Genomic DNA, 15589 nt, shown 5'->3' with positions numbered 1-15589 from the left:
AAAATTTTCTTTAAAATTTTGGGAATTCATTCTTAGGAGCATAATATAATTTTTTGAAAATTTGAAATTTGGGTTAAAATTGCATTGAAATTATTCAAAAAACTAAGTTCTTATTTGGAACAAAATCCATTCTAAATAATCTGAAATATAACAAAATCGTGGTGCTTTTTCAACCCTAATGTGATGCATTTATATAAATCTATTTTTTTATGATTTTATGCTTATGTAATGATTGAAATACCAAGTGTTGATTATAAAAAAGTGTTAAAAATAAAATATAATTATTTTGATAAAAATATTCTATATAAAAAATACAAATGCAAGTCCTCCACCTGCAACATATAGAGGGGGTTTTATTTTTATTTTTATTTTTTTTGGTAAAAAAAATGCATTAAAACTAACAAAGAGAATAAAAGTCTGAGATGGAGCTATCCACCACATTTATATCCTTATAGTTATGAGCCCTATATGTTAGGAACTGGTCTGGCGGATTAAAGTCCTATTAACTTTCTGAATTACAATAGTATCAAAAAACATAAAAGAAGAGGCAATGTCATGTAGCAGATGAAAAATTTTTCAAGGCCAGCAATGGAAATGCTCTTTTTGAAGCCAAAATACCAAGTTCGCTAAGTCTGTCAAGATAGCTAAGTGTTTGACACCTTTGTCTTGTGCTGATCTGATACCCTGTTCGATTGTCTTTCCTTCTACTTCATCTGCAAAATCTACAAATCCATAATCAAATGAAAACACAAATATATCTAAATTTAGATATAGTATGGAGGCCTAACCACTTTCCTTTTTTATCATGTTTGAACTTCCATCAGTTAGAAATAGAGTGCATCCTTCTGGTGGTTTCAGATCAAGTAAAGGGAGAAGACTTGAGGATGAAGAGAGCTGGGAGTTGGTGACAAATAATTCCGAAGTGGGAGTCAGGGAGGGAGAAGATGGTAATGAAGATGGAATTAAGGTAGACTCCCAAGTCTTAATATTAATGGGGGTTGGGCTTACCCTGGTCATGGAAAACTCGATTCCGTTTCGACCTTATAGAGTATAAAACAAATGATACAAGAGAGAAGTGTATTGCATCAGATTTAGAGGAAAACGAAATAAAATCAAAAAGAAAAGAAAAGAGGACCATGAGGGGATAGTTAAATTTGTTATCCTAAGTCCAACACTACATTCCAAATTTTAACCTTGTTTTCACTTCATATATGCCAACATATCATTTGTTTAAATATGGGACGTAAATTCAATATATTTCTCCAAAATCTTGAACATTTCTTAGGTAAAGGGGCTTCAAGGAATGAAGAGTTCTTATTGCGTCAGAAAATCTCCGGTAGGTCCTTCAGGTGTCGCAACCTGCAAAAAGACATCAAGGACAAGGGAGAACCGACGTGGTTTCGGCCTAGGACTTTCTGATGCCTAAGCTAGATTTCTCTTAGCAACAGATGAATTATTGGAATTCAGGATGAATAATGGGTTAGAATACCTAAGTATTTATAATTGAGTATGGCGGTGTGGAGAGTCCTTGTTGGTGATAAGTATTCTTCGTGGAAGAGTCTACCACGTAGTAGGGTGTCTCTTTATGAGACGTAGAGTCCTGGTAGGGAAGAAGTTCCCTAATAGATAGATATGCATGTTCTTCACGTGTTGGATAATGATCCTTGATGTATGAGTTCGGATAGGATCACATCTCTTTGGGATAACGTCATTGTAATGATAAAATGACGTAGACCTTGGCGGTGATGTCATGGTTGGACCTTGTTGGTTTGCATGGAAGACTTGGTCTCTGGATTACTTCTTGGGTCTATTCCTCTTGGATTTGCCAAATGGGTTCTGTCGTGGTCCGGCTTGGGCCAACCTCTCCTTTGGGTCAGGACACGTGGCATCTCAGGACTGGCCTGTTTATTTTTGATTTATCAATTTTGATAATATTTTTGCCTCTAAAGTTTGGACCCATAATTCCTCAAGATTGCGTAGTATACGCCAACATAAATTTAGAAGCAAGGCTAGATTATGATTCCTGCTGGTATGGATCCCCAATCCGCTCTAGACTTGGGTTGGCAAATTTTGTCCCAACAAATAGAGGGGGTTTTATTTCAATCACATAGTTTGGGCTCCTAGAATGTGGCACTCTTCTGGCAATCTATTTGATAGTATCGGAAAGCCCAATGAATTGTGATTTCCCATATGGGCCAAATCATTATGTTGCAAATAAATCATTTATCATAAAAAGGATGAGCTTCAAAGAACAAGACTTTCATTTTTTTTTGTAGAAAAACAATTTATTCATTGTCAATATGGAAAACTCATGGAAGAATAACACATAAAATTGCAAACTTTATTTTGTGTTCAAATATTAGACTACATGGTAGATAATCTAGGAAGACTAGAAAATACTTTTTGTGGTTTTTATTATTTTTGGGTGGAAATAGAAGCACGGAAAGCAAGTACAAGGTCCTTTTGGTTGAGAAGGTAAACATTACATCAACAAAAAATGGTCCAGTCAGGTCTTAAAAACCATGCATGTTACTAATCATCAATGGGAAAATTGCTTAGATCCACGAGATAAAAAATTAAGGGAGAAAAAATGCCACCAAGTCCCGCGAGCACACGCCACCCCTGTGCTCAGACATAGGGGTGCGTATAATGATTGTGCACCCCCTAGAAAGATGGAAATGGCCAGGGGTGCGGTGGTCATTTTACTTACCCTAATTTCTGGGTGTAGGGGTGGCGTGTGCTACACGACCGTGTGACGTTCTCTTTCCCAAAACTTAATTATAGAATAAGTAGGTTTGACTTTGTTTTACATAAGGGTGTCAATTGGTCTGGTTAGATTAGTCTGTCTGGTTCTAGCTCGATTTACATTTGGACTAGGTGCAAATCAAAATTGAACCAGTTAGGAATTGACCAAAATCAAAATCGTTTTGCATTCGGTTTGCTTTTATTGGTTTCTATTCCGTTTTCGTTATCCAGGTTACATGCAATTTGTGTGTTGTTTTGGAAAACGTTTTGCAATTCCGATTTGTAGTTTGTTTAATTCCAGTTCACATTCGGTTTATATGTTTGTAGTGCTGGTTCACATTCAGTTTCAACCTTTATATACTTTAATTTGATTCCTTTTACACTAAATTTGAGAGCCTGAACAGTTATGTCTAGAATAACTAAACCATGATGGTCTTTTCTTTGACACAAAGTCGAAACATTTCAACATCAAGCCTTTCTTGGCCGAGCCCGTCCTTACTCCAAAAAATTGAGACCCTAGATGGACCTCCCTCCCCCTTGCTTCATTTCTATAATTCTGTCATGGGAATGGTTAGGTGGTGCACAAGCATTTTAATGCTTATGTTCTATACAAACGGCTAGGATCTATCGATCCTAACTTGGGTCTTGTGGTAACCGTGGATCCTAACCGTTCCAGTCACTCGGAGAACACAAAATGATCCAACTAGATAGAACCCTACAATTAATTGAATCATATTGGCCAACTCAAACATTATAGAAGCCATATACACAGACATGCGATGACATAAAATTACATGTAATATTATGTTATTCTTTTCACGTCAAACCTGAAAATTGAACCAAACTAAATACAGATTCAAGGTTAGTTCTACTTGATAAGCATCAACTAAAGTCCACAAGGGTTACTCCACAACCCTTCCCCTCCCACCTTCCTCTCCCCCCACCCCCCGCCCCACCAAAAAAAAAAAAAAAAAACATTATAGGAAGTTTAATGCAACTGTACTTTGTAATATTTTAAGGGGCCCAATTCCAATTCACCCATGGAGAAGGAGAATCCCTTGACTGTGAGTCATTAGACTCATTACAATTGTGGGATTGACGTTATTATAAGGGGAGGAATAGTTTCAACTTCGTCTTATGGGACAGCAGAGTAATAATGTCCCTAGATGAGTGTACTCTTCCTTCACCCATGGTAGAAGAAAACTTTCTACTATTCTAAATTTTCCAAGCCAAGTTACCTAAACTAGCGGAAGTGACTTGTAGCTTAAATGAGAGGTAGAGAGCAACTACCAGAAAGGAAAAAAAATGGGAAAAAGATGCAAAGATGCTTCCACCAAAACTAATATATCTGTATGGAGATAGATGGGTGAAAAAATAAATAAATAAATAAAGACATGTCTAACTGTCTAAGGTTCAATGATGTCTAATAAAGTAAAGGTTGCCCCACACTAAAGCTTGAATTGTAGAATAAACTCCAAAAAAAGATAGAAATAAATTAAGGCCCAAGAAGTCTACAGTCCAAAATTTTACTTTCTTTCCCTGTTAACATTCAATTCCACCAGAATTATCTTCTGTAATATTTATACATGTAATGTTTGTAGTTACAAACTGGGTGGTATTCAATGTTCTGGCAGAGATCATGAACAGTTGAATGGAAAGGTAAACAGTAAGATATCTATTTCTCTTTAATAATCTGCAAAAATTTGTGTTCTCATGAAAGATTATCTGAAATCACACTTTTCCCTTACCTCTGCAACTGGAACATAGATTACCTGTTGTTTATCCAAGATTTCATCCGACACATGAGTCTTGTCATTGCATATTCTTGACAGTGCCTTCAGTCTTTCAATCTTATTCTGAAGACAACACAATCTCTCCAACTCAGTCAAGTAAAGGTGTTCCTTGTTCTTCATCTCATTTACCTTAGAGGTTCCAATTCTGCACTGGGGTTGAACCCTTTTATCCAGTGCATTTTTTCCTTTTAAACTGTTTATTTGCTTCTTCAAACTCAGTCCGTTACTTCTCCCAGGTCTTACCTGCAACATAAGGTCGTCATGATGTGAATGGTAAAGTGACAATAGCGAATTTCCAAAATCATAGTTAAAGCACAAGCCACCCCATGTGACACAAGCATGAATATACTCCATCATATTTATTTTCTACAAGTTCTATTAGGCAACGCTTAAAGTATACCGGCTTCCACACTGTCCGGTAGGGACATGTTTGATCCAGCTTGTCCACAAGAAAATGAGAGAGGATGACATCAAACAACCAATGTATCAAAGGAATAACACAGCTAATGATTAAAGTAGCCAAAATAGCAATCAAAAGAACTTGTGATTATCCTGATGATATTACTCAATAAAACAGTTTGGATTGACAATTACAAAGAGGAAGAAAATATTCCATATCATAGAACGTTTCTCTTTAATAAATAATGAATTTTTTGTCGAAAAAATTCCTGGTTGGGTCAACCATGATCACTTCCTGGCTGGCAATTTTATTGTGCCATGTGGAAGGATGATGTGGCTAGTTGGCTACTCAGACTGTTAAATGTAATGATTTGTATTGCCATGTCAAATTTCAAACCCAAATTCAATCATTTACCCTCCCATGTTATGGCATACCCTCATACGTATGTCCTTGCATCCCCTTTGGTAGTCCAGAATTTTTTAATACTTCATTTTGCCATGTGGCAAAAACTGTTTAAATTAAAATGCTAAATGAATGGTCATTATGCAAATCAAAGGGTTTATAATGCCAAAATATAATGGTTGAAATGCATCCTCTGATTGGAATCTTTTAGAATTTTCGGATGCTTTGATCTTAGATTTGGTTGTACCATCGTGTTTGCCATGATTTAGAATACCATTTGAAAGACCACGATCCAAATCAAACATTTAAAAATGTTTAGACATTATGGTTGAACCCTAACCTTCCAATTGGAATCTTCTTAAACTATTGATGGACTGATCTTAAATCAGACTATGCTATGATGTTTGTCATGATTTAAAATTCTATATGAACGACCATGATCCAAATCAAAGGTTAAAGTTGTGAAAATGTGATGTTGAATCATGTCCTTCCAATTGAAATCTTTGTGATAGATTTAGGAACTTGGGGCATTTTGGCCATTTCATTTCATCATCGTATTTTAACATGAACTAACACCGTTTGTGCTTGGGGCACCCCAAAAATAAAATTTTAAACATTAGGAACCTTAGACGTAGATAACCTGAACGTGAGGACTCTCATGCGTAATTTACCCGAATAAAAATAATGCCTTCGTAGAAACTCAAGTGATAAGATGAAGGAAACAACATTCATAAGAATTTGTGATGGGCAATTGAGACTAATAACTGCACCTATGAGGAGATGTATGGGGCTAACCAGTGAAGATCTAAAAGCTTAAGGACCCACAAATGGACAAGGGTTAAATTCCTGAGGAAGGACATGAACCAGAAAATTTTAATGAAAAATATGAATGTAGCCCCAGATCAATAAGAGTGGAACAGTGAAACACCACGGTCCAAGAGCTGACTAAAGCAACCTGCTGCTTCTTATGATGATGATGTTGATGGGGATATCTAATTGAAAGGAGCAACTAAAACTGGCCCTACAGAAGAAAATCTGGTAAGGTCCATCGGAATTAACCTCTCGCCACCTTTTTTTGCCCCAAACCCCTCCCTCCCTGCCTGATGATCCCCCACCATCCTTCCCTACCTCTATGGCAGGCATCCTTGGTGTAGTGCAGTCACCACCCAGGCCTCCACCTTCTTCCTCTGCCTCTCCCACCCCTCTCCTTGCCCTGTCAACCCTCCCTCCCCTGGGTGGTATGGTGTGGAGTTCTCTACTGAGTCAGTTCCGTCCGGCTATGGGGGAGGGTCTTACTCCCCATTTTGTTCCCCCCTCTATAGTTGGAACCTCTAAGGTTACCCTTTGCCCGTCAGGCTTACTGGACATTGAAGCTCTGAAATGGCAGAACTCCTTGGTAGGCCATTTCATTGGTAGCAGACCCCCTTTCAGTATCGTTAAGCTCTCGTTGAGTGCACATTGGAAACTACATGGAGTTTTGGACACCTACCTAATGGACAACGGCTTTTTCATTTTCAAGTTCTCCGATTTAGTAGATAAAGTGTGTTCCCTTGAGGTTGGTCGATGGCATGTCAGCCGGAAACCTATTTTTCTCAGCCAATGGGATCGTTACTTCCAACTCCACCATATTGACTTGAGGTCCATCCCTCTCTGGATCACTCTGCCTGGACTGCCACTCCATTACTGGTGTAAAAATGGCCTTAGTATCGTCGGTTCCGTTTTGGGGAAATCAATGTACTTTGGTGGAAGAACAAAGAAGATGGATCGTCTTTGCTAACGCTAGGATCTGTGTCAAAATTTCAGCTGAAGACCCACCGCCAACCTCCATTAATATGCTTGACGGTGAAGGATTTTCCTTCAAGCAAGAGGTTTGTTTTGAGTGGCTCCCTCCGCACTGCCAATTCTGCAAAGCCTTCAGTTACCCCTTGTGAGACCCCGAATCTCGTTTCCTGGGAATCTTGTGTAGACCCCAGATGTCAAGAGTATTTTAACAATACTGTATCCAAGAACCAATGAGTCTAAGTAAGGGTAGATGAAATGTTGGTGTCGAACCATGGGTAACCTGCTGGGTCGGTTCAATAATGACCCAATGACTTGGTCATTTAAGGTTTAGGAGTAGCAAGATGGATTCATTTTTGGGTCATCAAGATGGAAGGTTTTGAGAGGAGAAAAGAGAGGAGAGGAGAGAAGGAAAAGGGGAGGAGAGAACTTAGCAAAGGAAGGAACCATGGGGGTGGATGGCATCTTGAGCCAAGATTTGGGAGAGGAGAAGCTCCCCATCACACTAGGGAGTAGGATGAACCCCTCATCTCCAAGTATTTCAAAGATGGGTGGAATTAGAGGTAAATCACCACCAAATCCCAAAGTTGTTTCTAAGTTTGATATCTAGAGTTTAGTTTGGTACTTGTATGAGATAATTAGCATATATTCTACTCTATTTCAGTCTCTATTGAGGAAGAAACGTAAGGACTGAAGGTGAGCTCGACCTAGGGTTTGAAAACGGGAAAATCCTGAAGGTAAGAAAGGGTTTAGTAGATTTTGTGAAATATAGGTAGATCTCTTGATTTCATGTGTTGTAGATCACCTAGGAGGTGAAGTTATGCCCTAGATTAAAACCTCAAAAATCCCTAAAGTTTGGATGATTTTCCGCAGGGTAGAACAAACCCAGATTCACAATCGGCGAGTCTGTTAGCCAAATTGACAATCCAATTGAACTATTGAAGGCCTCCGTTAGCCTCTGGAAGAAAAGCCTGTTTTCATTTTTGAGTACTGAGAATATCAAATCGCTAACCAGTGAGTTCGGAAAGGAATCCGATAGGTACCGGTGACCTCCGTTAGCCCCTGGAGCCATAAAGCCTGTTTTCTCAAAGAGAACCAGAGGCTATCGGATCGCTAACCAGCGAGCCTGGAAGCCAATCCGATAGGGTATCGGCGAGTCCGATAGACCCCAAAAATCTATTTTTGCCTATTTTCATAGGCAGAACCCAATGAGAAGGGTTGGATGATACCTATGAGGACTCTAACTTATTCTAATCCCTTATATAGACAAATGATCATGATGCGAGTGTTTCAATGAAACCAATGTGAGTGGATCTACTTTGAGATTATCTTTCCAATCCTGTGTGTAAACATGTTTGTATAAATACCTTGTTACAGTATAATAACCTGTGGTTGATGATGGAATTTATAATATAAATTGCTAGGATAATAAATACGGTGATGTGGGACATGGAATGGTTTGAATAGCATCCATTGTAAGAATATTATGTTAAATGAAATGTGAATGGTATGAACCTTGTATATAGAATAGTTGAGATAAGTTGCTACAGACACTGAATTTTGTCACCCGCCCCCCCCCCCTCCCCCGGCGATGATGACAACAAAACATGGACAAACATCGGTATCTCTCTCTCTCGGACTTTTACCTCTGCACCCAAGCTATAACACCCTTTTATCCCCAAAATGACTTAAAAATACCCTTTCACCAAATGCTAAAGGAGGTACTGCTCACCAACCTTGATCATGGTAGTCTCGCTAGCCGATTAGCGGGCTGTGGGGGTTGTAGGGGGCGGAGCCCCCTGACAGAATTTTATGAAGAGTCAAAAGGGAACTAAATCCCAAAATCCCGAAAATACCCCCAGCCCTGAGACTAGCTACAGAAGCCCATGGCCAGGTTTCTGCGACGCCGGGTCCAAAACTTGGACTACGGAGGCGTTGTGGCTGCGGTGCCTCCGTAGTGCATGCCCTTTCCGCAGTATCGTGGAGTCTCCAGAGACCCCTATAAATAGGGGTCACCTCCCTCATTTGCAACAAGCAATATTTTGGGGAGAGGTGCACTCCAGAGCCCAATTTTGCCTGTTTTGCTCTCCAAAGCCCTGTTTCGCTTGTCACGGGGTCTACCCCATCCCCAACTTTGAATCCTTTGGCCCCATTGCCCGGTCTGTAGTCCGGATCGCCCGGATCCGATTACCCAACCCATTTCCATACATTTTCTCTTTGAAGTCTATGAATCCCATATAGCGTGGTTGTCTTGTCCAAAGATCAAGCATTTGGCTTCCAAATCTTCTGCGACGCCGTTCTTCTGTCTGAGGATCAAGCATTTGGCTTCAAACCCTGACGCCGTTAATCTGCCCAAGAATCTGAGTATGAAACTTAACCTTTGCAAGCTGTTACTTTGCCCGAAAAGAGAGAGGTAAGTCGATTGTTTGTCTCTACTTGAGTCGGGGGACGCCTTCCATCTTGCATACTTTATAAAAGCATTGATTTAACGAGTAGGTATAGATTTCTACTGTTAATCTTTAATTTCGGCACAATGTACTTAGGTGCTCATGTGTAGTGTACATAATACTTAGCATAATGTAGTTTAGTCTCTTTTGCATAGTTTATGCATCATGGTTTAGACATACATGTTGGTATAAGATACCTTATAATGGGAGAATATTCGAAATCAAGCATCTAGTAGGAAGACCGGTTCAATCGGACGAGGTGGGTGCCTAACACCTTCCCACTGTCCTAACCTGATCGCTTACCTAGCATCTCTGACCAGACCATATGGAATCATGTAGCCCTTTATAGGACTGAACCAATTGGGTCTTAGGCCCTAATCCTAGGTGGCGACTCCATTTCATATGATTGTATGATCCCAATCCCCTATATTTGTACAACTCTTCTTTCCGGTCCTCGAAGGGAGGACCATCTCCAAAGAGGAACGGATGACACCATCCAGACACCCTCCGGGAAGGGGAAAACCCAAACCGGAAAACCCCCGATCCCATGGCGGATCCTCATAGTTGCAAATATGAATATTGCTACGCGATTAGTGTGAAAGGGTGAAAACTGAGTAAGTGTGATGACCCATATGGCTTCTAATTATAATAAACGTGACGTGAGATTACTTGCATGTGTTATTTCAAAGTGTTAATTATACTTGTTATGAGTATCATTATGAGCCATCTCACTCGGGAAGTGAGTACGGCAATGGTAGGAAATGTGTATGAGAAACAGTCGTGAGGTTTCCTCATCCAGTGGGGGAAGTTATGGGATGAGAGAGAGTATAGTGGATTACCTCATCCAGTAGGGGAAGTTATGGGATGAAATGGTATTCATGGTGTACCTCATCTAGCAGGGGAAGTTATGGGATGGAGGGTACAATGATACTTGGCCACGTGATTGATGACATGAGATGAGATGTGTGTTAAGGGAGAGGATTATAGTTTACCCCACATAGTGGAGAGTACAATGGCTTGTGGCCATATGAGTAATGGTAAGGGATGATATGATGGTAATATGATGGGGTCCATCCATTACGGATGAGTAGGTATGGCCCATGATGAATGTTTGTTTTGGATACTGTCACTGCTTTATCTCACCCGGGGTGTGAGTATGGTAATGACTGGTCATCAATCCGATTTTATTGTGGCACCATTCCACCATGAGTGTGGAAGCAGTAACTGATTGGGTGCTTATGATTGTAAAGAACATGGTGTGTGCGTAATTATAATGTGGGGCCATCTCACCATGAGTGTGGAGATGGTACCGATTGTAAAGAAGTAATATATGTTTGAAAGAGCCGATTGTAATCGAGGAAAACAATTCAGTTTAAACTTTGAGAGAATGCAAATGAGATGTAATAAATCATAATTATTTAGTTGTTGTGGTGTGGTTGGTGAGAGTCTCAAAATAGATTTTAGTCACTAGGCTATGGTAGCTTACCCCTTTGGGAACCCCTCTTTTCAGCTTTTGCAGGTTAACCTAGGGAGATGTTGTCACTTGACAAATGGAGTATCATCATTTTACAACTATTGTGATTGAGTCTGTATGGTACCAGATATGGTTGCTGTCAGAAATCAGAGTATAAGTTCAAGTGGGAATAAGAGTGGGTGTATGTAAATTGTTGGGGGTCTTGTCTTATTGTAAATTCGATTAATTCCGCTGCGTAGAATACTCTGGTGTAACTGTGAAAGACTATTAAAGTGTTAATCGTTGTTAGTGATGGAAGTTAAAGAGATAATTCTTTATACATTACGTAAATTATAATGGCTTTACGGTCAGTGCCCGTGAGGGCTGCACCTTTCCCTTATCCCGGGACTAGGGTGTTACACCCCTCCGCCAAGTGCTCCCCTCGCTCTACTACCATCAACCTCCCTTCCTTAATTGGTATCTCTATCAATGTCCCCAATATATCCTCACCCTCCATCCACCCCTTCTCCCTCTTCCCTCACCTAGCTGGTCCCCCACTCCTAGCCTGATCCTCGCTCCCCTGAGTCGTGGCTGCCGTTGGAGTCGACAACTTGGGGCTAAGTGTTGTCGCGAGCCTCCTTTCGGTTCACCCCAAGGTCAAGAAAAGCTCTACCTTCCCTTCCGTTGGTCCAAACCGCGCCTTTACCCGTTAGTTTCAATTGCTTCTCATCTCTGCAGCCTGTTAATAATAGTAATTTTGTCGCTCCCAAGATTCCTGTTGACCATGTCGGCCCCCTCCTCTAGCTTGCCCGATGTCTAGTCCCCATCACCTTGGTTACCTCTTCCACCACTCCATCGCCTCAGCCATCCTCATCCCTTCCTCAACTGGATCCAACCAAGATCTTCCACTCTCCACTAGACCATCTCCCTGTCCTAACAAGTTCGAGAAGCTCCTATCTCTCCCTTTTACCCCTCTCTACCCTTTCCCTTGGGGAGGGACCCACCCCTTGCGTATCTCAGCTGTCCACACCCACACCACCGCCCCCACTACCTCTTCTCATCCCACTCCACAGTGGGCCCTTAAACCGAACCAGCCCATCCAGCTCCCTTCCTCCTTTTGCTGGGCCTGTCCATCTGATGCAGTTAAGATTGTCCAATTGGGTCAATTGGGCCTTATAAGACTTTATGTTGGCCCATGGTTGGGTTCTATAGACCTTAGGCTTCTTATTTTTGAGTTTATTGATGTAATGGGCCTAATTTATAAGCCTATAAAGTGGGGATAATGTTAGTACACGGGATTAGTAGTTAAATTGAGTGTTTGAGTTAGAATACTTAATAGCTAGATAGAGTTCTGTTTTGAGTTTATATACTTTATTGAGTGTATTAGAGTGATTAGAAGTCCTTTTATGAGTCAAAATAGGAATTTTAGAAGGTCTATATATATGTAATACATCCCCCATCAGTTAGAGATGATTTGAATAAAGAATCTGAGTTACTTAAAGAGTTTTGGTGTTGTTGAGCAGTGCATACGGGATTGGTGTCCCAAATCTGGTTTCTTCTATTCTCTTTTGTTCTCTTCTTCTTTCTTCTTTCTCCCAAGAAGATCGATCTCCTCTCTCTTCCCTCCCCTTTCATCGATCTTATTTCTTCCCTTGACAATGCAGTTGCCTCCTTTATCTCAGATTTGATTACAGATTTGATTATTGGGCCTACTTGCATTTGAGATCCTTAAATCTGGATTTTGAGATTACACTAATTGGTATCAGATTTCATTTGGATTATCTGCGATCCTTAATATTAATTCTTCCCTTCACAACACAGTTACTTCCTTTATCTCAGATTTGATTATTGGGCCAACTAGCATCGGAGATCCTTAATCTGGATTTTCAGATTGCATTAATTGGTATCAAATTGCATTATTGGAATATCTGAGATCCTTAATCTTATTTCTTCCTTTGACAACGCAGTTGCTTCCTTTATGTCAGATTTGATTATTGGGCCTACTTGCATCTGAGATCCTTAATCTGGATTTTCAGATTGCATTACCATCCCATTCCCCATTAACCCACCCAGTCTTTCTTGGGCCAGCCCATATCGTTACGGTCCCTATCCAGCCCAATCAGTTGTCTCTCCTCATGATGCCTTGTGCCCTCTAGACTTGGACCCTGGTATAGCCCACTCGACTGATCCCTCCGCCAACCATTCTCCTTCACCAGACTTTACCACTGCTTTGGCCCCCTCCTTTCACAACCAGCCTGCAATGAACCCCCTTGGCGGCCAATCACCTCCATCCACTCCCCCATCCCTCGTGAATATCAGCGTCACTATTCGGACAAATCTGGCCAAACCCGCCAAGCTTCCCTTGTCCCTGCCCTGAGGGACCATGCAATCTCCCCATTCTTCCAGATGACTCAGTGTGTCTTCTGGAACCCCTGGAGGGTAAATTGTTCATCCAAGCAGGCCGAAGTTCACTCCTATATTAAATCCTTGTATGCCACCTTTTCCTGTCATATTAAACCAGAAACAGAGATTCTAATGCCTCCCACATTGCCTCCTCCATTGCCCCCTTTTAGAATCTCAGCTCCATTTACCCTCACCATCCCAATGGGCATATTTGGTACCTCTAAGACCCATCCATTGTTCAAGTCTCGGTCCTTTATTCCTCACCTCAGATATTACAACTCCTGATTTCTGACCCTGCTAGGAAATATTCCTTCCTTTTCACTGCCATTTATGCTGGCTAACTGTCCCTCTGAGAGATCCTTTCTTTGGGTAGACATTCGACATATTGCTCCCCAGGTTAGCTCTCTCCCCTGGGCCTTTGGAGGTGACTTTAACGTCGTTCAGTTTGTCCACGAAAAACAGGGAGGTGGCTGGCTTGATGAGTCCTCAATGGATGCTTTTAATGAGTGCTTCAATGAAATAGGCATGGATGATTTGAGATGGTCTGGCCTTAAGTTTACCTGGCACAACAAACACGGTGGTGATTCTATAATTGCATGTAAGCTAGACAGAGTTCTAGTAAATGATGTAAGGCTAACCTCCTTTCCCTCCTCCCATGCCTCCTTTGATGTCCCTAGTATATCTGATCACAGCCCATCACTGGCTTTATCTAGCTAATGTAGTCCTAGATTGGTAGAAGACCAACTAGGAGCCAGTAAACCAGGATCTGTTTGAGCAGGTGAATCGGCTAGGTCAAAAAGAGGCTTTTGGTGAAATTAGGGTTAGGGTTAGGGTTTAGGTATTTGAAAAGAGGAAAAGATGGATTTTTAGGGTTTATGATGGTCAGAAGAGGGAGCAACTTGGATCGAGTTTTCCAATAGGGGTGGGGAAGGTTCGATCCAAATTTGGGACAGAATGGGTGGCTGGTTAGGTCTGTGGGGGATTTAGGTTATGGGAAAATTAAAAACAAAAAAGGGGAATGTTAGGGTTTGGTGGTTTAGAAGATTTGAAGAAGAAAGGTTAGGGTTGGAATGAATTAAACTCACTGTTGTTGCAGAATTTTCTTGGCAGCAGCTTGTTTGATTGAGAAACTTGAATTAAAATTGAATCTTTAACTAGAACTTGAAGGAGATCTTCAAAGAACTTGAAGGAGAGCTTCAAAAGAACCACCCGGGCTTCACACCGCAAAGAGTCGATTGGATCAAACACCAATCCCACCAACGAACCACCAGGGCTTCCCACCGCAAGGTGTCAATCGGATCAAACACCAATCCCACCAGCCTTGATCAAACACAAGGCAAAAATCAAAATGGAGAAGAAGAGCAGCAAAAGCTTTGCATTAATATCAAAATTCGTGTTCAATACTTGCCCCCCCCCCCCCTTACAACCTTAAATAAAAGACTCGAATATAGACTCCTACACTAAAAAGGAAAGGCCTAACCCAATCCTCAACCTGTTAGGTAACTTAAACTGACTAGGAAACTGAACTAGACTCAAATAGAGTCCTACTCCAGCCCCACTAAACATTTAAAAGAAAACTACTAAAATCACTTAAATTGAACCACTGGTTCAAACCAGTTTTGGACCGGTTCATTTTTAAAAAAAATCCTGAATATTACCTGGGACCCGGCCCAGCCCCGAAGATTTTATTAATTAAACCAAAATGGTAAAAGAATACAAGGGGGGTCACTCTCACAAAAACTCTCAACCACATACCTTCCCAACCCCATACAGCCTGGAAGAAAACAAGCACTATTTCTAAGCACAGGCAGCCCAATCTTGTCCTCCCTAAGAATAACCTATAAAACTCCTGGTGGTAGATTACCCTGAAGGAAAGTGATAGAGGATCCTGTATCACAAGCCAGGTTAGCCGACCAATCAGCCGCCCTGTTATTTTTCTCTATAAGCAAAGGCCACATTAGACTGGGTTTCAGATACCAAAGTTGAGATCTCTTGAAACCAGTACCAACCCTTCCACAAGTTGCAACTCCTAAGGTTAATCATTTTAACAGTGGAAGCGAAATCCAAGTTTACCACCAAATCAAAAAACCCTAATTCCTTGCACAGAAACAACCCATCTCTTAAAGCTCTTAATTCGGCAATCGAGTTAGTGTAAGCACCATAGAAG

The 15589-nt window shown here is 40.9% G+C and overlaps 1 protein-coding gene across 5 annotated transcripts in view; it reads right to left on the bottom strand.

Annotated features, from left to right (window-relative positions):
* Positions 1-4258: 4258 nt before the first annotated feature.
* The window catches only part of LOC122662373 (pathogenesis-related homeodomain protein), a 48392-nt gene continuing 37061 nt past the window's right edge, over positions 4259-15589 (bottom strand). For all 5 annotated transcript variants that reach the window (XM_043857989.1, XM_043857993.1, XM_043857992.1 and 2 more), the window contains one exon: positions 4259-4781. In XM_043857989.1, coding sequence (XP_043713924.1) covers positions 4467-4781 — 315 coding nt within the window. In that variant the 3' untranslated portion in view covers positions 4259-4466. The remainder of the gene's footprint in view (positions 4782-15589) is intronic.

The sequence above is a fragment of the Telopea speciosissima genome, chromosome 5, assembly GCF_018873765.1.
Source record: "Telopea speciosissima isolate NSW1024214 ecotype Mountain lineage chromosome 5, Tspe_v1, whole genome shotgun sequence".
Taxonomy (NCBI): domain Eukaryota; kingdom Viridiplantae; phylum Streptophyta; class Magnoliopsida; order Proteales; family Proteaceae; genus Telopea; species Telopea speciosissima.
This window is presented reverse-complemented; position numbering and strand designations above follow the sequence as displayed.